General features: G+C 41.5%; 1 protein-coding gene across 1 annotated transcript in view; it reads right to left on the reverse strand.

The window, feature by feature from the left end:
* PSTPIP2 (proline-serine-threonine phosphatase interacting protein 2) overlaps positions 1 to 23,399 on the reverse strand; it is a 103,780-nt gene that overhangs the window by 38,518 nt on the left and 41,863 nt on the right. The window contains exons 2-3 of the mRNA XM_047764129.1: positions 22,954 to 23,054; positions 4,476 to 4,553 (exon numbers count right to left, since the gene is read on the reverse strand). Of these exons, the coding sequence (XP_047620085.1) occupies positions 4,476 to 4,553; positions 22,954 to 23,054 (179 nt within the window). The remainder of the gene's footprint in view (positions 1 to 4,475; positions 4,554 to 22,953; positions 23,055 to 23,399) is intronic.

A 23,399-nucleotide genomic window follows, 5' to 3' on the forward strand; every position in this document is an offset into this window, starting at 1 on the left:
GCCTCACTCAGTGGTTTAAGGATCTGGCATTGCCGTGAACTGTGGTCTAGGTCACATATGCAGCTCAGATCTGGTGTTTCCATGCCTGTGGCATAGGCCAGCAATTACAACTCCGATTTGACCCCTGGCCTGGGAACCTCCATATGCTGCAGGTGTGGACCCAAAAAGACAAAGAAAATAAAATTAAAATTTTTTAAAAAGTGAATTACAGGCCAATATCTGATGAACATAAATGCAAAAACCTCAACAAAATACTAGCAAACTGAATCCAACAATACATTAAAAAGATTATACACCATGATCAAGTAGGATTTATCCCAGGGATGCAAGGATTTTCAATATCCACAAATCAATCAGTATTGTACACTATGTTAACAAACTGAAGAATAAAAACCATATGATCCTCTCAATAGATGCAGAAAAAGCTTTTGACAAAAGCCAACACCCATTTCTGATTAAAATCCTCCAGAAAGTGGGTATAGAGGATGCCTATTTCAACATAATAAAGGCCACATATGACAAACCCACAGCAACATCATTCTCAATGGTGAAAAGCTGACAGAATTCCCACTAAGATCACAAACAAGACAAGGATGTCTGCTCTCACCACTACTACTGAACATAGTTTTGGAAGTCCGAGCCATAACAATCAGAGAAGAAAAAGAAATAAAAGGAATCCAAATTGGAAAGGGAGAAGTAAAACTATCACTGTGTTTGTAGATGACATGATACTACACCTAGCAAATCCTAAAGACACTACCAGAAAACTGTTGGAGCTCATCAATGAATTTAGCAAAGTTACAGGACATAAAATTGATACACAGAAATCAACTGCATTTCTATACACTAACAACAAAAGGTCATAAAGAGGAATTAGGGGAGTTCCCATCGTGGCTCAGTGCTTAACGAACCTGACTAGGAACCATGAGGTTGCAGGTTTGAACCCTGGCCTTGCTCAGTGGGTTAAGGATCCGGCATTACCGTGAGCTGTGGTGTAGTTTGCAGACGCAGCTCAGATCTTGAGTTGCTGTGGTGTAGGCTGGTGGCTACAGCTCCAATTAGACCCTAGCCTGGAAACCTCCATATACCATGGGAGTGGCCCTAGAAAAGGCAAAAAGACAAGAAAGAAAAGAAAAGAAAAGAAAAGAAAAAAAAAGAAAAGAAAAGAAAAGAAAAGAAAAGAAAGAAAGAAAGAAAGAAAGAGAGAAAGAAAGAAACTAGGGAAACCATCACATCAAAAAGAATAAAATATCTAGGAATAAACCTACCTAAAGAGACAAAAGATCTGTATTCTGAAAACTATGAAACTGATGAAAGAAATTAAAGATGACAGAAACAGAAGGAAAGATATACAATGCTCTTGGATTGGAAGACTCAATTTTGTCAAAATGACTATACTACCCAAGGCAATCTACAGATTCAATGCAATCTCTATCAAATTACCAAGGACATTTTTACAGAACTAGAACAAAATATTTTAAAGTTTGTTTGAAAGCACAAAAGACCCAGAAGAGCCAAAGCCATTCTGAGAAAGAAAAATGGAGCTGGAGGAATCAGGCTCCCTGATTTCAGACTATACTATAAAGCTACAGTCAAAACGGTATGGTACTGGCACAAAAACAGAAATATAGAGCAGTGGAACAGGATAGAAAGCCCAGAATTACACCCATGCACCTATGGTCAACTAATCTATGCCAAAGGAGGCAAGAATATACAGTGGATAAAAGAGAGTCCCTTCAATAAGCGCTGCTGGGAAAACTGGACAGCTACATGTAAAAAAATGAAATTAGAACACTCCTTAACACCGCACACGAAAATAAACTCAAAATGGATTAAAGACCTAAATATAAGACCAGATACTATAAAACTCTTAGAGGAAAACATAGGCCAAACACTCTGACATAAACCACAGCAGTATCTTCTCAAATTCACCCCCAAAATAATTAAACTTAAAAGGTTTTATACAGAAAAGAAAACCATATGCAAAACAAAACAAAACAAAAAACAACCCACAGAATGGGAGAATGAAGTGATTGACAAGGGATTAATCTCCAAAATATATAAAAACCTCCTGCAGCTCAATACCAAAAAAACCAAACAAATAAACAAACAACCCCATCGAAAAATGGGCAGAGGATCTAAACAGACAATTCTCCAAAGAAAACATACAGATGGCCAAAAGCATATGAAAAGATGTTCAACATCACTAATTATTACAGAACTGCAAATCATGAGGCACCACCTTACACCAGCTAGAATGGCCATCATCAAAAAATTTACAAACAATAAATGTGGGAAAGGGTGTGGAGAAAAGAGAACCCTCTTACACTGTTGGTGGGAATGTAAATTGGTGCAACCACTGTGGAAAACAGTACCGAGAGTCCTCAAGAAACTAAAAATAGAATTATCATTTGATCCAGCAATCCCACTACTGGGCATCTATCCAGAGAAAACTGTGACTGGAAAATGTACATGTACCCCAATGTTCACTGCAGCACTATATACAATAGCCAAGACATGGAAGTAACCTAAACGTCCATCGACAGGGAGTGGATAAAGAAGATGTGCTACATACACACAATGTATCACTCATCCATAAAAAGGAATGAAATAATGTCATTTGCAGCAAAATGGATGGACCCAGAAATTATCATGCTAAGTGAAGTTAGTCAGACAGTGAGACACAAACATCATATGCTATCACTTATATGTGGAATCAGAAAAAAGGATACAATGAACTTTGCAGAACAGAAACTGACTCACAGACTTTGAGAAACTTATGGTTACTAAAGGAGACAGGATGGGCTGAGGGTTTGGGTTGGAAATGTTGCAAAATTGGGAAATTGGGTTGTGATGATGGTTGTACAACTATAAATATAATAAAAAGGAAAGAATATATAACAAGTATGAATAATTGTTAAATCTGAGTTATGGGAGTACAGCCATTCACTATGTTTATCTTTTTACTTCTCGGTATTTTTTTAAATTCTCCATTTAAAACACCAAAAATATATATACCATAATCAACAAATTTTCCTTATACTAATATCCTATGACTGAGGGCTACCTGTTTTTTAGACTTATGTGACTATTAATATTTTAAATATCTCCAAATGTTTTCCTCCTTCTCAACAATCCAGTACTTTTCTTTGAAGTGTGGGGTGAGAAAGAGAGAATGTGTGTGTGTGTGTGTGTGTGTGTGTGTGTGTGTTACAAGCAATAGAAGAGAAGGCAAGTGCAATGTCGTGTCTGTCCCTAGTATTACCTCTGAGGAGACACAGACCTCAGGGCGTCTCTGCAGATGTCTTCAGCACAGTGTGCAAGTCAGCTAGTAGTAATGATTATGTGGTCTTGTGGTCTGAAGAGATCTGCAAAGCTCTGCCTAAACCATTCCCTCCAAGTCTCCCACAATCTGCTATGTTAGAGAAGGGATCTAGAAATTTCCATGTCAGTGGGACTGGATGAATTGTGAGGCCCACTGCAAAATGAAAATGTGGAACCCCTCATTAAGTGTTTCAAATAGTGACAGCAAAGAGCATTAAACCAATTACAAAGCCTATCTATGTGTAAGATCCTCTACGACTGCCCATGAAGCCACCCTGTATATTGAGGGCATGTGTTCCTAAAGTAGGCACCACATCTGGTCATCTCTGTATCCTCAGAGTATTCAATGAATGACATAAGAATAAATAATTATGGTACAAAAATCTCATGCCAATGCTGAGAACTATGAATTGGTACAAAGACAGTCTCTCATAGTTATCACAAACTATGTATGTGTTGTCATGTCTGCCCCTAGTACTACCTCTGAGGAGACACAAACTTCAGGGTATCTCTGCAGATGTGTACATATCAGTGCACGTATGTGTATAAAACAAGGATACCCTCTATTAAATTTCAAGCATAAAATTACATATAATTCTATCTATAAAAAGTATTATAGGAAAGGTCTTCACAAGAAGTCTAGAGGAGTTCTCATTGTGGCGCAGTGGAAATGAATCAGACTAGAATCCATGAGGATGCAAATACAACCCCTGGCCTCACTCAGTGGGTCAGGGATCCAGTGCCACTGTGAGCTGTGGTATAGATCACAGATGCAGCAGAGTTGCTCTGGCTGTGGCACAGCCCTGCAGCTGTAGCTCTGATTCGACCCCCTAGCCTGAGAACTTACATATGCTGCCGGTGCAGCTCTAAATAAAAAAAGTGAAAGGAAGGAAGGAAGGAGAAAAGAAAGAGAAATAAAGAAGAAAGAAAAGAAAAATTTAGAAAATATTAAAGAATGGGTTGTGGTTCATAGTTCATTTTAATTTTCTTTCTATTTTTCTGTATATTTTTCACAACTGTAAATAAGAAAAAAAATTTTTTTTTTCACCCAACACACTTTACCCTTCTGACTGGCTCTGTCTGCTGAAGTGATGGGGGCTCCCTGAGGCGTATTAGCCAACCTGAAAATCAGAAAGAAACATGGCACCTACTTGGTCTCAGACTGTCCACATGGCTTCTTCCTAGAGAGGTTGAGTAGATCTTTGCCATATTTCTCTTCAATTGATGCCCTAAGGGGAACAGAAGAGAGGGTTATGAGTCATTCTCAGGCCTGATTCTTAGTTAAAACACATGGCACTTCCCTTGAAGGCAAAACTGCATCTTTGACAGTAGAAGCTTAGGTATGACACCATTCTCAGAAATGCAAAACTTCTACAGACCCAGGAAGAATTGTAAAAGACCAGTGGTCTTCATCTATAAGGTGTTCTTCTCCAGCAAAAAGCCTCTAGCACATATATTAAGCCAAACAAAAAGCTGGCTGTTTGACCAGCACAGGCTAGTATATTAGAGAATAATTTTCAATGGAGTTTCCTGGAGACCTAGTAGGTTAAGGATCCAGTATTGTCACTGCTGTGGGTCGGGTCGTTGCTGTGGTGCAGATTTGATTCCTGGCCTGAGAACCATATTCCACAGCCATGGCCGAAAAAAAAAAAAAAAAAAACAAAACACCACCACAGAATAATTTTCAAGGCCATGATCCAAGGACATATTCATATATAGTTATAATCCATATAAACCTAGATAGATATAAAATATATTTTTGACCACTCCTGTGGCATGCAGAAGTTCCCAGGCCAGGGATCAAATACATATCATCAGAGTGACCTCAGCCACAGCAGTGACAATACCAGATCCTTAACTGGTAGGCCATCAGGGAGCTCCTACATAATTTTAAATAAAGTAAGAGATATTTCCATCAAATGTTGCACTCCTATGGCCCCCCCCTCCCATCTTCTCTTTGAATGTCCTTTTACCATCCTACAGAGTTCCTCATTCACAGTCAATTCAAATACACAGCTAAATCGTACCAAGGGAGGGGAATTCAGAACATGAACCCTGACGTTGGCACATCTCTCAAGAACAACTGCTGCTGCTCAGTGTGACACAGGTCTGCCTAAAGCTCGAAATATCCCCTCTTCTTCCCCCCTTTCCTTCTCTCCATGGTCCTTTGTCACCATCTTTACTTTGTGTCCCAACCTGAGCTTTATCTAAACTGTATTATCAGATTATGGGCCTTTAGGCTCATCTACCCACTTTCTTCAGATTAAAAAAAATGTACACATGCTCCTAGACTGGAAAAATCAATACTGTCAAAATGACTATCCTACGAAGGCAATATACAAATTCAGTGCAATCCCTATCAAATTACCAATGGTATTTTTCACAGAATTAGAACAAAATATTTTAAATTTGTTCGGAAACACAAAAGATCCCAGATAGTCAAAGAAATCCTGAGAAAGAAAATTAGAGCTGAGAAATCAGGCTCCCTGAACTTGGACTATACAACAAAGGTAAAGTAATCAAAACAGTATGATAGTGCACAAAAATAGACATATAGATCAATGGAACAGCTCAGAAAACCAGAAATAAACCTATTCACATTTGGTCAATTAAGCCATCACAAGTGAGGTAAGAATGTACAATTGAAAAAAGACTGTCTTCAATAAGTAGTGCTGGGAAAACTGGAGAGCTACATGTGAAAGAATGAAGTTAGAGCATTCTATTATACCATACACAAAAATAAAGTCAAAATGGATTAACAACCTAAACGTAAGGCCAGATACTATAAAACCCCTGGAGGAAAACATAGACAGAACACTCTTTGACATAAATCACAGCAATATCTTTTTGAATCCACCTCCTAGAGTAACGAAAATAAAAGCAAAACTAAACAAGTGGAACCTAACTAAATTTAAAAGCTTTTGCATAGCAGAGGGAACCATAAACAAAACAAAAAGACAATCCACAGAATAGGAGAAAATCTTTGCAAACAAAGTGACCAACAAGGGATTAATCTCCAAAATATCATACAGCTTTATATCAAAAAAAACAAATAACCCAATCAAAACATGGTCAGAAGATCTAAATAGATATTTCTCCAAAGAAGACAGACAGATGGTCAACATTTACATGAAAAGATGCTTGATAAGACTTATTATTGGAGAAATGCAAATCAAAACTACTAGAGGTATCACCTAAACCAGTCAGAATGGCCATCATCAAAAAGTGTACAAACAATAAAGTAGGAGAGGGTGTGAAGAAAAGGGAACCCTCCTACACTGTTGGTAGGAATGTAAACTGGTGTAACCACTATGGAGACCAATATGGAGATTCCTTTAAAAAACTAAAAATAGAACTTCCATTTGATTCAGCAATTCCACTCCTGGGCATAGATCCAGAGAAAATCTTAATTCCAAAAGATACATGCACCCCAATGTTCATTTTAGCACTATTTACAATAGCCAAGACATGGAAGCAACCTAAACGTCCATCAACAGAGGAATGGATGAAGAAAATGTGGTACATATATACAATGGAATATTCCTCAGCCATAAAAAAGAACAAAATAATGCCACTTGCAACATCATGAATGGACTTAGAGGTTATCATACTGAGTAAAGTAAGACAGACAAAGATGAATATCATATGAGATCACTAATATGTGTAATCTAATAAAAATGATACAAAACAACCTATTCACAAAACAGAAACAAACTCAAAGATTTTGAAACCAAACTTACCAAAGGGGAAAATTGGGGGGAGGGATAAATTGGAAGCTTGGGATTGACATATACACACTGCTATATATGGAATGGATGAATAGCAAGGAACTACTGTATAGCACAGGGAAATCTACTCAATACTCTCTAGTGACCTATATGGGAAAAGAATCTGAAAGGGAATGGATATACATACACATGTAACTGATCCACTTTGCTGTATACCTGAAACTAACACAACATGGTAAGTCAACTATATTCCAAAAAAAAAATTTAAGTATAAAAATGAATACATTCTCACTGCAAAAGACTCAAACAACACAGAGTCATACGGAGTAAAACATGAAAGTCCTCCTTCACGTTCTCCCTCAGCCCCACTCCTCTTCTGAGGGGGAGCCACTGCTAAGCTTGGTATGTATCTTTCCAGTCCTTTCTCTGCATTTTCATACCTATATCTCACATGTACATGATTTTTAATGGGTACATAATTGAGGTCATTCTATTATTTGCTGTTCTGTTTTTCAACAAGTAATAAATGCGTCATATAGCTCTTTTCCTTACCACTGTATACATAATTCAAAGTTTTCCAGGAGTTCCACTGTGGCTCAGCAGGTTAAGAATCTGACTGTGATCCATGAGGATTCGGGTTCCATCCCTGGCCTTGCTCAGTGGGTTAAATGACCCGGGGTTGCCACAAGCTGTGGCGTGGGTCACAGATGCAGCGCAGATCCAGCATTGCTGTGACTGTGGCGTAGGTTGGCAGTTGTGGCTCCGATTTGACCCCTGGCCTAGGAACTTCCATATGTCACAGGTGCAGCCATTAAAAATAATAATAATAATAACAATTCAGAGTTTTCCATAGCTCAGGGTCACCCTATTTGCTTTTCACTCCTGCCAAAAAAAAAAAAAAAAAAAAAAGAGCGCTAAATGAACATCCTCTGACAGATATTCATGGGCACCTCTGAGAGCGTTTCTCTAGGCCAGAGCCTCTGGGAAAGTGGATTCACTAAATCAGAGGAATATGTGTTTTAAATTCTGGAAAACAGTGCCAAATTGCCTTCCAAAAAACCTGCTCAATTTATACTTCCATCAAAAGTGTGTTAGAGCTCCCATTCCCAGGAAACTTGACCCACTGTATATGACCCGTCCTTTTATTTTTTTTATGTCTATTTTATTTTTATTATTGTTTTAGCCACACTTGTGGCGTGTGGAATCTCCAGGCCAGGGATCAAACCCGAGCCATAGCAGTGACCCAAGCCACACTAGTGACAATGTCAGATCCTTAACCCACTAGGCCACCAGGGAATTTCACTAGTCCTTTTTAATTGTCACCAGTCTGGTGATAAAGATTTTTTTTTTTAAATCCCTCATTTTAATTTGCTTTTCCTTAATTTCTAGTGTGATTATACATTTTATATATTTATTGGATATTTGTACATCTTCTATGAGTTACATATTCATATCATCCCAAATTTTTCTGTCTTTTTTTTTTTTGCCATTTCTTGGGCTGTTCCCATGGCATATGGAGGTTCCCAGCCTAGGGGTCGAATCAGAGCTATAGCTGCCTGGCCTACACCAGAGCTACAGCAACGCAGGATCCGAGACGTGTCTTTGGCCTACACCACATCTCACAGCAACGCCAGATCCTTAACCCACTGATCAAGGCCAGGGATTGAACCCGCAACCTCATGGTTCCTAGTCGGATTCATTAACCACTGAGCCATGACGGGAACTCCCCGAATTTTTAACTGAGTGTTCTTTTTCCTATTATTTCATAGAAGTTCTTTATATATTATGAATATTAATATTTACCTTACATGTTATAAAGTTTCTCCCACTCTCATTTGTCTTTTCTAAATAACGACCTTATTCATTTTATTTAAATGATACATGCTCATTATTCAAAAAAAATAAGCAAAAAGAAAAATACAAAAAAGAAAGAAACAAAGTGTCCAAAATTCCACCAGCTAAAAATAATTAGTATTAACATCTGGTGGAGCTCCTGTTGTGGCTCAGTGGAAATGAATCTGAGTAGCATCCAGGAGGATGCAGGTTTGATCCCTGGCCTCCCTCAGTGGGTTAAGGATCCAGCATTGCCGTGAGCTGTGGTGTAGATCACAGATGTGGCTCAGATCTGGCATTGCTGTGACTGTGGTGTAGGCCAGTTGCTGCAGCTCCAATTCAACCCCGAGCCTGGGAACACCCATGTGTCGTGGGTGTGACCCTAAAAAGCCAAAAAAAAAAAAAAACCCCAAAAAAAACCATCTGGTGATGATTGTAATGGACACTTCTTTATGCAGATATACAGACAAGATGGACAGACAGACAGGCATGAGTAATTTTTTAAAAATGAGGCCCTATTCAACAAACTATTTAAAAATAAGGTGGAGTTCACTGGTGGCCTAGTGGCTAAGGAATTGTCATTGTCACTGCTGTGGCTTGTGTTCCATCCCTGGCCTAGGAACGTCTGTCATGCCAAGGGAGCTGCCAAATAAATAAATAAATAGAAATCATTCTCACATTTAAAAGTGAATAAATGAATTAAATAAAAATAAACATTAAGCCTGATTTTATTTAAATTTCACAGAAAAGGAAACCGAAGTGAAGCCAAAGGAATTGCTGAATTTCCAATAATTGTTTCTTTATCACAGGAAACATTAATTCCCAAAAGAGCCTTCTAAATCTAAAAAGATTTTATGAAAATAAGTGAGGTGATTAAGAAATTAAAATATTTTCATGACCAGTTTCAGAAGTCTGACAGCACTCTGTGAAAGGGTGAGACAGCACTATTGTACTCCCACCTCTTTCTCAATGTTGTTTACATTATTTACTTCATTTGTGTCTACAACACATGCTTTTCTCCAATCACAAGTCCCCCAGTGGTTTAGCCTTAACTTTTTATTAAAATTGATGGGATGTTCACCACCAGTCCTGTGACCCTAGCTTTTCCATCCCAAAGATTTGTATTTTGGCTCATTTCTTGCTTGACTAAATTTCATCACTTTGAGATCTTTTGCCAAAATGGCTCAAGGGAAGGGAGGGTACCAGTCTGTCCTGAGTTCTTTCATACTTGAGACCATATACCTGTGGCCTTTATATCTGAACGACAACCTCACTGGTATAATAAATGTTCTTAAACCTTCCCTCACTGAACTCTGCTAAACTTGTTCCATCGGTTTCTTCCTTTGAAGAGAAGCGATGCCTGAGGCCCTCCTGATTCCCCGCTGTTCATTTCTGTTTGGAAAACTTGGTTTTTTTCTTTCCTAGATATTTGAAGTATTCTTTCTTTAATTCAATAATTTAACCAGGATGTATGTTAATGTTGATTCTTATGTAATCATAATCAATACTGATTACTGTGTATCAATGGTTCCTGCTTTTATAGCATGTGCCTTTCAGATATGTTTAGTTCTTCTCCATTTCATTAAATTTTTCCTGGATTATTTCTTTGATAACTTTTTTTTTCTTGCTTTTTAGGACCACAGGTGCAGCATATGGAAGTTCCCAGGCTAGGGGTCCAATCGGAGCTACAGCTGCCAGCCTACACCACACCCACAGCAACACCAGATACAAGCCACGTCTGTGACCTACACCACAGCTCACGGCAACAACACCAGATCCTTAACCTACTGATCAAGGCCAGGGATCGAACCTGTATCCTCATGGATCCTATTCGGGTTCACTACCTCAGAGCCACAATGGAAGCTCCTCTTCTGCCTGTTTTGACTTTCTGTCTTCCTCTCTCCTTCCCTCCCTTCTTCTCCCCCTCCTTTTTTTTTTTTTTTTTTGGCTGAGATACTTTTGCATGGCTCTTGTGTCATTAGGGTTCACCTTGCTCCTTATATGGTGGGCAACTCTATTTGCTCAGACACCATGCGAGTGAATCCTTCTTCATGCCCTTCCAATCTTACACACTGCCTTCTCCTCCCTACCACAACTGGAGCAAGAATCCCGTTTTTTCCTTGGGCCTGTACTCTTAGATTCCATTTCTAAAACTTTTGCCAACTCCAGATAATGTAAAATGAAACACACCTGAAACTGACTCTAGTTCTAAGAAAGGACGCACTTTAACTCCCTAGAAACTATTTCTACCTTTCAGAATCTCTGTTCACTGTATCTATAAAAATTATGATGCTCTACAGTAAATATTTAATATTTTTATACATAAAAAGATGTTAAGGGGTGTTCCATAATGGTTTAGTGCTTAGGATTCAGTGCCTTCATTGTTGCAGCCCAGGTTCAACCCCTTGTCTAGGAACTGCAATCCCACATCAAGCCTTTGCATGTCATGGCAAAAACAAAAAAAAAAGATGTTAAGGCTATTTTCTGTTTATATATATGTATGTATGTATGTATGTGTATATATGTATATGTATATATATATGTATATGTGTATGTATATATATAGAGAGAGAAAGAACATGTATTTTATCCTTTCAGAATTATATCCATTAAGCTTCCTTGACAATCTTTTTCAGTTTTCGGCAAGCACAATGGCATGCTCTTTGGAGAAAAGAAGGAGTTTGATAAAAGTGAAACTACAACGTCATCCTCATGAAAGCAGGGGAACAACCACAAGATTGAGAAATGGGAACCCATGGAATCCAGAGACCTATAGCCAATGAAGGAACCACTAGGACTATGCAAAATCACCACTGAATAAGTAGGCCTTTACCTAGATCACTCTTTTACCATCTATCCAAATTTTCCCTCTCATCTGCTCTTCAATTTGTCATTTACTGAACTTTCACCATGAGCCAGGCATCACATTAAGAGAACATAGACATGACTGAAATATGAGACCTGCCTAGAGGAGCTCATAGGTAAGGGACGAAGGGGAATGCAAACCAATACTTTCATTTTGCTACCATGTAACAAGGGCCCTAATGAACATGTACCAAATAGTAAAAGTGACAGAAGAGGGAAGACTGCTCTAGGCACTTAGCTGGCTACACTTTCTTCACAAGTCCTCCTTGGGGGGTGGGAGGGTGTGCTTGGGTTGTGGGATGGAAATCCTGTGAAATTGGATTGTGATGATCATTATACAACTAGAGATGTGATTAAAAAAAAAAAAGTCCTCCTTGACTATTTCAGCTCACTTTTACTGCCCCCTGTTCAAATTCCCAGACCAGGAATAATCCCTATGCTATTTCCAGGTCACTGATCCACTGCAAATATTGTCAGATTTGATCTTTTCCATAAGCCCTGAAAGCAGCCTCAGATGATCCTCAATCCAGTGCTCCTTGCAGCCCCAAAGTCAGATGAATTGAAGTTTTTCTGCTATAAAACCTGACACTTCAGAGTTCCTGCTGCAGCACAGAGGGTTAATGATCTGGCTTGTTTCTGTGGAAGCACAGATGCGATCCCCACCCTGGCACAGTGGGTTAAGGATCCAGCATTGCTGCCACTTTGGCATAGGTCACAGCTGCAGCTCGGATTCAATCCCTGCCCCAAGAATATCCATACGCCATGGGGGCAGCAAAAAAGAGGGGATGGGGGGAGGCTGACACTTAAATATCTTGCTCATTTTTACCACAGATGTCACTCACAGCCTCTCGACTGAATTATAAATGCCTTGAAAGGAACCATATTATTAGATCCAGAGGAGATCTTACAGAATGTCTAATACAATCCCATGCACTTTATAGAGGAGGAAAGTGACACCAAAAAAGGTCTTGATCAATATCACCACTGGCTACGAGGAAGCTTGGACCTGAAGACCCCGGTGTCTGGACTCTCATCCCAGTCTCTTATTTCCCATATAGCTCTCAGCTTCCAGTCCATTCCAGTATATGTTATGGGCTGATTTGTGTCCCCCACAACCCTCCCAAATATACTGAAGTCTAACCCCCAGTAGTAACTCAGAGTATGACTTTATTTGGAACTTGGGTCCCTGCAGATATAATCAGTTGAGGTTACACTGAATTTGGAGGGACCCTTAATCCAATATAAAGATGCTCTGAAGTCATGGGAAAAGAGTGCCACATGATGATAGAAGAAGAGATGGAGAAGTTCCCATTGTGGCTCAGTGATTAACAAACCCAACTAGCATCCATGAGGATTCAGTGGGTTAAGGATCCAGTGTTGCCATGAGCTGTGGTATAGGTCAGAGATGGGGCTCAGATCTGGAGTTGCTATGGCTATGGCCAGCAGCTGTCAGCAATTTCAAACCAAGAAACCCCAAGGATTGGTAGCAGCACTGGAAATTAAGAAAAAGAAGACATGGAACAGACTCTGTCCTAGAGCCCATGAGAGCACAATCCTGTAGATCTTGGTTTTGGACCTTTGGCCTTGAGAACTATGAGAGAATAAATTTCTTCTTCTTCCTATTCTTCTCGTTCTCCTTCTCCTTCTTCTTTTTTGCTGTGTAGGGCCACATTTGCGGCATATGGAAGTTCCCGGGCTAGGGGTTGAATTGGAGCTATAGCTGCCAGCCTACACCACAGCCACAGCAGCATGGGATCTAAGCTGTGTCTCCGACCTACCCCGCAACTCACGGCAACGCCAGATCCTTAACCCAATGAATGAGGCCAGGGATCAAATCCAAATCCTTATGGATCCCAGTAGGATTCATTATCGCCAAGCCATGACGGGAACTCCCAAGAGAATAAATTTCTGTTGTCTTAAGCTTGTCAGTTTGTGGCAATGTGCTACAGCAGCCTGAGGAAACACATATAGTACATAATGGCTTGACTGCAACTTGACCACAAGGTGCTAATGACTAAGGGAATCTGTTACTCCTACCTGGGCAATCTGCCATTCTCTCTCTCTTTTTTTTAAACCCTCACCCACGGCATGTGGAAGTTTCCAGGCCAGGGATGGAACCTGTGCCATGCAGTGACCTGAGCTGCTGCAATGACAATGCCGGGTCCTTAACCCGCAGAGCCACCAGTGAGTATCCCAGAAGGAAAGCTGTAACTAGGATGGGTTGACTTCTCCCTACAAAGGAACAATGGGAGTACAGGAGCTTATGGGAAAAGCACTGGCTCTGGGGATCCCCCAGTCCATCGGTGGAGCCACTAACCTGCAGGCATAAAGGGGTTCCACAAGCACACGTCTCTCCTCCTTACTCAGGATCATGTGGCAACACACAATTAAAAGAGCTGATCTGGCCACCAAATCCCTGGCAAAAATCCCCCTTTCAGAGAATATATCCAGCCTTCTTAGGAAATTATTAAAGTGGAAAAATCATTAGACATGGGGACAATAGAAGTCCTGCATCTACTACGTACTCCTTTTGTAATTTGGGCAGGTAATTTAAACCTTCAGTCAACCTCAGCTTTCTCATTGGTAAAATGGAGCTAATATATATTCCCTACCTACCTTCTAGTCTTACTATAACAACAATTTGGGTTCTTCGGGTTGGGGGGGGTTGTTTTTGTCTTTTGTCTTTTTAGGGCCGTGCCCACCCATGGCATATGGAGGTTCCCAGGCTAGGGGTTTAATCGGAGCTACAGCTGCTGGCCTATATCACAGCCACAGCAACACCAGATCTGAGCCACATCTGCGACCTGGCTGCACCACTGCTCACGGCAACTCCAGATCCTTAACCCACTGATTGAGGCCAGGGATAGAATCCACAACCTCATGGTCCCTAGTCGGATTCGCTTCTGCTGCACCATGATGGGAACTCCATACCAATATTTATAATAGGCACCATTTACCCACCACGTATCATGTATCAGGTACTGTACTAAGCAGCTGTAGTTAAAAGCACAGATTCCAGGGGCCACCTTTCCTAGGCCTGAAACCAGAGCTATCCCTTACTACCTATCTGATTGTAGGTAAGTTACCTAACCTCTCTGAACCTCATTTCCTTCAATTATAAAATAAGGATAAGGGAGTTCCCGTCGTGGCTCAGTGGTTAACGAATCCGACAAGAACCATGAGGTTGCAGGTTCAATCCCTGGCCTCAGTCAGTGGGTTAAGGATCCGGAGTTGCCGTGAGCTGCGGTGTAAGTCACAGACGCGGCTTGGATCCCAAGTTGCTGTGGCTGTGGCGTAGGCTGGCAGCTACGGCTCTGATTAGACCTTTAGCCTGGAACCTCCATATGCTGCAGGTGTGGCCCTAGAAAAGACAAAAAATAAAATTAAATTAAATTAAAGTTAAATTAAAATAAAATAAGGATAATAAAACTTGCCATACAGGGTTATTATGGGAATTAAATGACATAATATATGCAAATCACAGGATAGCTTGTATCCAGTAAGCCTTCGATAAATGGCAGCTATTAATATAATTAATATAGTCTAATTAGCTACCCTCTGCAGTATGATTATCCTCATTTTTTTATAGTTCTTATTTCCTGCTCGTATCAGGAGCTCAGTATGTAATGTCTAACACCACCTGGGGTTCCAGGGGCAGGAGAGTCCATGGGTTTGGGCTACCAGTGATAAGAGAGGCTCATTTTAATTGTTAACTAGTGAAAGACATCAGGCTGGAGTGCTATGCAGAATGCTTCTTTTTGTTTTGTTTTGTTTTGTTTTTTGTCTTTTTAGGGCCGCACCCTCGGCATATGGAGGTTCCCAGGCTAGGGGTCGAATCAGAGCTGTTGCTGCCAGCCTACACCAGAGTCACAGCAACACCAGATCCAAACTGTATCTGTGACCTACACCACAGCTCACGGCAACACCGGATCCTCAACCCACTGAGCGAGGCCAGGGATCGAACCCGTTAAGCAACCTCACGGTTCCTATTCGGATTCATTTCCTCGGCACCACGACGGGAACTCTCAGAATGCTTCTTTTAAAGAAAAAAAAAATCAGAAGAGGAAAGAAAAATTGGACCTGGAGCTGGAAGGATGGGGAGAATTTACTTTGATGAGAAAGGAGGATATTCCAGGTGAGGAAATAATAAAGACACAGAGGCAGGAACATGCAAAGCTTGGTCACTAATAAACCTGTCGGGCTGGAACAGATAGAATGGGTGTGTTGAGGGAGAACGTGAAACAGAAAGAAAGGGGAAGAAGAGAATATCTCCGTGCTGGGAACAAGCTCCTCCTTCCAGAAAGTCAACTCCCCTTCTGCCCACAGTCCATGAGTCATCAACACCTGGTCTGTGTGAGATGCTTCTGGAGCTGTTATGGACTCTGTCACTTTCTAGGTTCCTGTGGGAAATCACTTATCCAATCTCGTTTAAAAAGTTACACTTTCTTAAAAAAAAATAGGCAACCAATAAAAAAATAAATAAATAGTTAACACTTTCAGAGTTCCTGCTGTAGCTCAGTGGGTTAAGAACCCCACTCATCTCCATAAGGACCTGGGTTCCATCCCTGGCCTCACTCAGTGGGTTAAGGACCTGGTGATGCCACCAGCTGCAGGTAGTTTGCAGCTGTGAATCAGATCTGGTATGGCTATGGCTGTGGTGTGGGCCGGCAGCTACAGCTATGATTCGACCCCTAGCCTGGGAACCTCCATGTGCCGCAGGTGCAGCCCTAAAAAAGAAAAAAAAAAAGCTACACTTTCATGCAAAGACAGAATGGAAATAATAATACTTTATGTAGTTGGTGCATGTCAAAGAGAATATTTCAAAGGGATGTGTAAACCTCGACATTACTGTAATAAAGATCCTGAGACAAAGCTCCAACCGAACACAGCACCTAACAAGTGCTCAATATGTGGTTGTTTGTGCTACTGTTCAGAGGTTGGTTGTGGTTGTCATCATCCATTTCATCTTTGCAGAAGGTGAAGTAGGCGAATTTACTGTTTCCTGATGGATTTTTTGTTACTGTTTTGTTCCTTACTTGCTGTGTTACAGTAAGTTGCCCAGAACTTATTGGGGACTGCTCAGCTACAGAGCACATACAGACAGGGCCCAGGGATCAGCAGTACCAATGCAAGAAAGGTGGCCTTCCACCTGTTCTAGAGCAGCGTGTGACGCTACACCTCGCCCTGAGTGATTGTTCTGGCCCACCTCAAATGGGCATAGATGGGTTTACTGCAATCCATCTGGGATGGAAAGAATGCTTTCTGGTTTCTGTAACAGAGATAAACCATGCGGGGTGCGGGGGGATGGAGGGGCACAGTCCTTGATCCATCTGGAGGGGGTGGGGAAGGGAGGTTCCCTGGGAAGTGCAGTATCTCCCCTTTAACCTCCCTGCCCTGGGCAGATTGAGCTGCCAGAAATTCCAGAAAGGCCCATAATGGACTCCAATACTCTGGGGTGTGGAGGGAGAGGGCAGGTCCTAAAACTGCTACACATCATAAAAATGTTATAAGTGAATGCAATGACCTTTGATGACCAAAAATAATAAATAATACATGACGGATTGCTGTTATATTTGCCCAGGGCTTGTGTGTAGTTCTCCTCTAGTACATAGAAATGCAAATATGTCAGGGTACCATCTCAAATTTATGGCAGCTCAAGACCCAAGAAAGGTATTTCAGCAATATCAGACTATGGCCCAGACTCAGCCAACTGAGTGCCAGGTCCCACAAGCACCCCACACCCACAACAGCAAAAAGAAAGGCTGGATCTCTGCCGCCAAACCTGAAGAGGACTGCACTCCACACATAAGTCAACCCTGAACAGGACACATGCCCTCAGTGGAACAGCCTCCTTCAGGCAAGTACACCAGCAGGAAAGGAGGCCCAAAGCCAGGCAGGCCACTTACGCAGGGGCCTCAGTTCCCACACTCAGAGCATACATATCTGACCCTCTGACCTGATGCCAGCAGATTCTTCCCCCAAATCAGAAAACATGAGACTGGTTTCTTTTGCTATGAAACTACTGCAGAAAAATGACAGTATACTAGAAATATAGTATAAATATTTAAGAATCTTTCATTTGGGAGTTCCCATTGTGATGAAGTAGGTTAGGGATCTGACGCAGCATCTGTGAGGATGCGGGTTTGATCCCTAGCCTCAATCAGTGGGTTAAGGATCTGGCACTGCAGGGAGCTGCAGCATAGATTGCAGTTCCAGCTCTAATTTGACTCCTGGCCCAAGGAACTTCCATATGCTGCAAGTGCAGCCCCATTAAAAAAAAAAAAAAAAAAAAGTCTTGGAGTTCCCATTGTGGTGCAGCAGAAACGAATCCAATTCGTCTCCCTGAGTATGCAGGTTCAATCCCTGGCCTTGCTCAGTGGGCCAGGGATCCAGGATTGCTAGGAGCTGTGGTGTAGATCACAGACATGGCTTGGATCCCATGTTGCTGTAGCTGTGGTGTAGGCTGGCAGCTGTAGCTCCCATTTGACCCCAGGCCTGGGATTGTCCATATGCTGCGGGTACGACCCTAAAAATAAAACCAAAAAAAAAAAAAAAACCTTTAATTTTCATGTATTTCCTCCTTTTCCCATATATTTTTGTGAAACATTTTAAAAGTGGGATCTTAGTTTTTCAGTTCTGTTTGGACTTGTAATTTTCAAACTGTGGGTCATGGCCCACTTGCAAACTATAAATTAATTCAATGAGTTACGACCAGCAGGGGGTTTTTGTTTTTGTTTTTGGGGGCCACAACCAAGGATATGAAGTTCCAAAACGAGGGATAAAATCCCAGCCAAAGCTACAACCTATACCACTGCAGTGGCAACACCACACCCTTAACCCACTGTGTCACAGTGGGAACTCCCTGACCAGCAGTTTTTAAATAAGTGGAATTGGATAAAATAATAGCGTAGTAATGTCTTCTTAAACTATTGTTTTATGCATATATGTACTGGGTGGCAGTGTAAAATGAATTTCTTTTTTTTTTCACGGTTTCTTCCTCTTTACTTTCTTTTTTTTAATTTTTTTTTTTATTTTCCCACTGTACAGCAAGGGGGTCAGGTTATCCTTACATGTATACATTACAATTACATTTTTCCCCCAGCCTTTCTTCTGTTGCAACATGAGTATCTAGACAAAGTTCTCAATGCTATTCAGCAGGATCTCCTTGTAAATCTATTCCAAGTTGTGTCTGATAAGCCCAAGATCCCGATCCCTCCCACTCCCTCCCTCTCCCATCAGGCAGCCACAAGTCTCTTCTCCAAGTCCATGATTTTCTTTTCTAAGGAGATGTTCATTTGTGCTGGATATTAGATTCCAGTTATAAGTGATATCATATGGTATTTGTCTTTGTCTTTCTGGCTCATTTCACTCAGTATGAGAGTCTCTAGCTCCATCCATGTTGCTGCAAATGGCATTATGTCATTCTTTTTGATGGCTGAGTAGTATCCCATTGTGTATATATACCACCTCTTCCGAATCCAATCATCTATCGATGGACATTTGGGTTGTTTCCATGTCCTGGCTATTGTGAATAGTGCTGCAATGAACATGCGGGTGCATGTGTCTCTTTGAAGTAGAGTTTTGTCCGGATAGATGCCCAAGAGTGGGATTGCGGGGTCATATGAAAGTTCTATCTATAGATTTCTAAGGTATCTCCAAACTGTTCTCCATAGTGGCTGTACCAGTTTACATTCCCACCAACAGTGCAGGAGGGTTCCCTTTTCTCCACACCCCCTCCAGCACTTGTTATTTGTGGATTTATGAATGATGGCCATTCTGACTGGTGTGAGGTGATATCTCATGGTAGTTTTGATTTGCATTTCTCTTATAACCAGCGATGTTGAGCATTTTTTCATGTGTTTGTTGGCCATCTGTATATCTTCTTTGGACAATTGTCTATTCAGGTCTTTTGCCCCTTTTTCCATTGATTGATTGGTTTTTTTGCTGTTGGGTTGTATAAGTTGCTTATATATTCTAGAGATTAAGCCCTTGTCAGTTGCATCATTTGACACTATTTTCTCCCATTCTGTAAGTTGTCTTTTTGTTTTCTTTTGGGTTTCCTTTGCTGTGCAAAAGCTTTTCAGTTTGATGAGGTCCCATGGGTTTATTTTTGCTCTAATTTCTATTGCTTTGGGAGACTGACCTGAGAAAATATTCATGATGTTGATGTCAGAGAGTGTTTTGCCTATGTTTTCTTCTAGGAGTTTGATGGTGTCCTGTCGTCTATTTCAGCCATTTTGAGTTTATTTTTGTGCATGGTGTGAGGGTGTGTTCTAGTTTCATTGCTTTGCATGCAGCTGTCCAGGTTTCCCAGCAATGCTTGCTGAATAGACTTTCTTTTTCCCATTTGATGTTCTTGCCTCCCTTGTCAAAGATTAATTGACCATAGGTGTCAGGGTTTATTTCCGGGTTCTCTATTCTGTTCCATTGGTCTGTCTGTCTGTTTTGATACCAGGACCACACTGTTTTGATGACTGTGGCTTTGTAGTATTTCTTGAAGTCTGGGAGAGTTATGCCTCCTGCTTGGTTTTTGTTTCTCAGGATTGCTTTGGCGATTCTGGGTCTTTTGTGGTTCCATATAAATGTTTGGATTGTTTGTTCTACTTCTGTGAAAAATGTCCTGGGTAATCTGATAGGGATTGCATTGAATCTGTAGATTGCTTTGGGTAGTTTGGCCATTTTTACAATATGGGTTTTTCCAGTGCATGAACATGGAATATCTTTCCCTTTCTTTACATCTTCTTTGATTTCTTTGATTAAAGTTTTATAGTTCTCGGCATATAGGTCCTTTACCTCCTTGGTCAGGTGTATTCCGAGGTATTTGATTTTGTGAGGTGCAATTTTAAAAGGTATCGTATTTTTGTATTCCTTTTCTACTATTTCATTGCTGGTATACAGAAATGCGACTGACTTCTGAATGTTAATCTTATATCCTGCTACTTTGCTGAATTTATTAATCAGTTCAGGTAGTTTTTGTGTTGAGTCCTTAGGGTTTTCTATGTATAGTATCATGTCGTCTGCATACAGTGACAGTTTTATCTCTTCTCTTCCTATATGGATGCCTTTTATTTCTTTGGTTTGTCTAATTGCTGTGGCTAGGACTTCCAAAACGATGTTGAAGAGCAGTGGTGAGAGTGGGCATCCCTGTCTTGTTCCAGATTGGAGTGAGAAGGCTTTCAGTGTTTCCCCATTGAGTATTATATTTGCTGTGGGTTTATCATAAATGGCTTTGATTATATTCATGAATGTTCCCTCTATACCCACTTTGGCGAGGGTCTTGATCATGAATGGATGTTGGACTTTGTCAAATGCTTTTTATGCGTCTATAAAATAAATTTCTTACTGAGGGGTACATTCAAAAAAATGGAGATACCACTGATTTTTTTTTTCTTTGCCATTTCTTGGGCCGCTCCTGTGGCATATGGAGGTTCCCAGGCTAGGGGTCCAATCGGAGCTGCAGCTGCCAGCCTACGTCAGAGCCACAGCAACTCAGGATCCGAGCCGCATCTGCAACCTACACCACAGTTCACGGCAACGCCGGATCGTTAACCCACTGAGCAAGGGCAGGGACCGAACCCGCAACCTCATGGTTCCTAGTCGGATTCGTTAACCACTGCGCCACAACGGGAACTCCCATCATTGATTTACATTATCATCCCCATTCTGTCAGGGGATGTACCTTCTGCCTGGGTAGCAGAAGCTTTGGCCATTCGCCAATATCTCCTTCACGGATATATAGCAAAGCTATTTCACTCCCAAGGAGAAAATTTATAAAAGCCCTAACTGGAGAAGAAACTTGTCACCTATGTCAGTCAGCTTGGGTAGAAGAGGGAGGTGGTCCCTCAACGGAGGAGGTGCAGCAACCAGCTCTATGGTGCCTGATAGCAGATAGACCTCTCTCTGTCTGCCCCTCCTGAGACCCACAATGCAGCAGTGCTTAGCTCCCCTGGACCTCTGAGACAGTTCCAGGAGAGAGGAGCAACCAGTATGAGTTTGATGTTACCTCATGTTCTCTTGAGTAGAAAATAAAGAGATTTGATTGAAAGCACTTTGATGTCTGTGTCTCCAAGTTGCAAATCTCTCACTCATTGCCTTACAAACAGAATCTGTTCATCAGTTTGGGATCCTGGCAATAATCCAGATCTTTGGCTAAAAATCCCCCTAAAGCACTCCTTTATCCAGAATTACTGAGAAGTGGAGTATTCCAGGCTAATAATAATAGTATTCCACAAAACTAACTTACCCCATTAAATAGAGGGTTTTTCTTTTGTCTTGTTTTGTTTTGTTTTGTTTTTTTGCTTTTTACGGCCGCATTTGCGGCATATGGAAGTTCCCAGGCTAGGGGTCAAATCAGAGCTGCAGCTCCAGCCTATGTCACAGTCACAGCAAAGCTAGATCCAAGCCACATCTGTGCCCTACACCGCAGCTTGCAGCAATGCTGGATCCTTAACCCACTGAGCAAAGCCAGGGATCAAATCTGCATCTGCAGACACTTAAGTCGGGTTCTTAACCTGCTGAGCTACAACAGGAACTCCAAATACAGAATTTGTTTTAATCTTAAAGGAAAGAAAGGGACGATACAGGGAGAGGAGGGGATGGGAGGGAAGGGGAGGGGCTGGAATCTTCTAAGCCATGCCAGAGTCTCCCCCTGCCCTCCGATTCTGACCACCCTCTGGAGGGCCATGACCTGCCCCTGCATCTTCCTACTGCTCCCTCAGCTCAGTGGTCTCTGAACCAGGCTCTGCCTCCCTGTCACTGCACAGACCCAGCTTGACATCCCCCATAGATATCTAGATGTTCCTCCACTGATCAAAGCCTCCTCAGCCTCAAGTTGAGGGACCCTTCAAGGAACTCTTTCTCCATGAAGCTGCCCCTCTTTTGCCAGACAACCACAATCTCGCCTCTCCCGAGGTCTTTCAGTATCATGTTATCACATGACTTAGTATTTTATTTTATTTTGTTTGCTCTTTCATCCATAAATCTTCTCTCTCAAACAGATTTCAAAGAGCTTTGGGACAAAGCTAGTATTTAATTATTGGGTATTTTCCATAACGTACAGCAGCGGGTCTTGTGAACCACTAAAAACAAATAAAACCATGCCAAGGGTGCAGCCCTAAAAAGACACAAAAAACCCGGAAAACTGTCATTGTCGGTGTGGGAGCGTTTTATCCACGCACTGTCTTCAGAGAGAAACAGCATGTACCTTTCTTTTAAAAAGTCTTCAAACTCTTTGCAGTTCTTGCGGCCATTGTTGAGATGCTGGATGATGGTGTCGTAGCCAATGGTGCTGAGGATGTCTGAACTCTGGTGAGAAAAACAACATTGCGTTAGAGGGGGGCATAGCAGTGACAGCAGCCCTGAGTCCTGAAGCCTGAACAGGGCAGGACATGGGCAAGCCGGCCATAGGGAGTTTCTGAAACACCTCCACGGCACGTGTGACCAAAAAGGACAAAACAGAAGAAGTTCAGAGCGCATGTAGCTATAGAAGAGTTTTTAAAATTACGTAACTAAAGGGCCACAACACAGGAAGGAAGTGACAGAGAATGGAGAGGCACATGGCTGAGGGAGCTAGCAGGGCTCGGGACCCCTCCCTGGGTCCCTACCATGCCCTGACCAGGCCAGGCAGGGAGCAGGAACTAAGCCCCGCTT

This window comes from Phacochoerus africanus, chromosome 2 (assembly GCF_016906955.1).
Source record: "Phacochoerus africanus isolate WHEZ1 chromosome 2, ROS_Pafr_v1, whole genome shotgun sequence".
In the NCBI taxonomy this organism is placed as follows: Eukaryota; Metazoa; Chordata; class Mammalia; order Artiodactyla; family Suidae; genus Phacochoerus; species Phacochoerus africanus.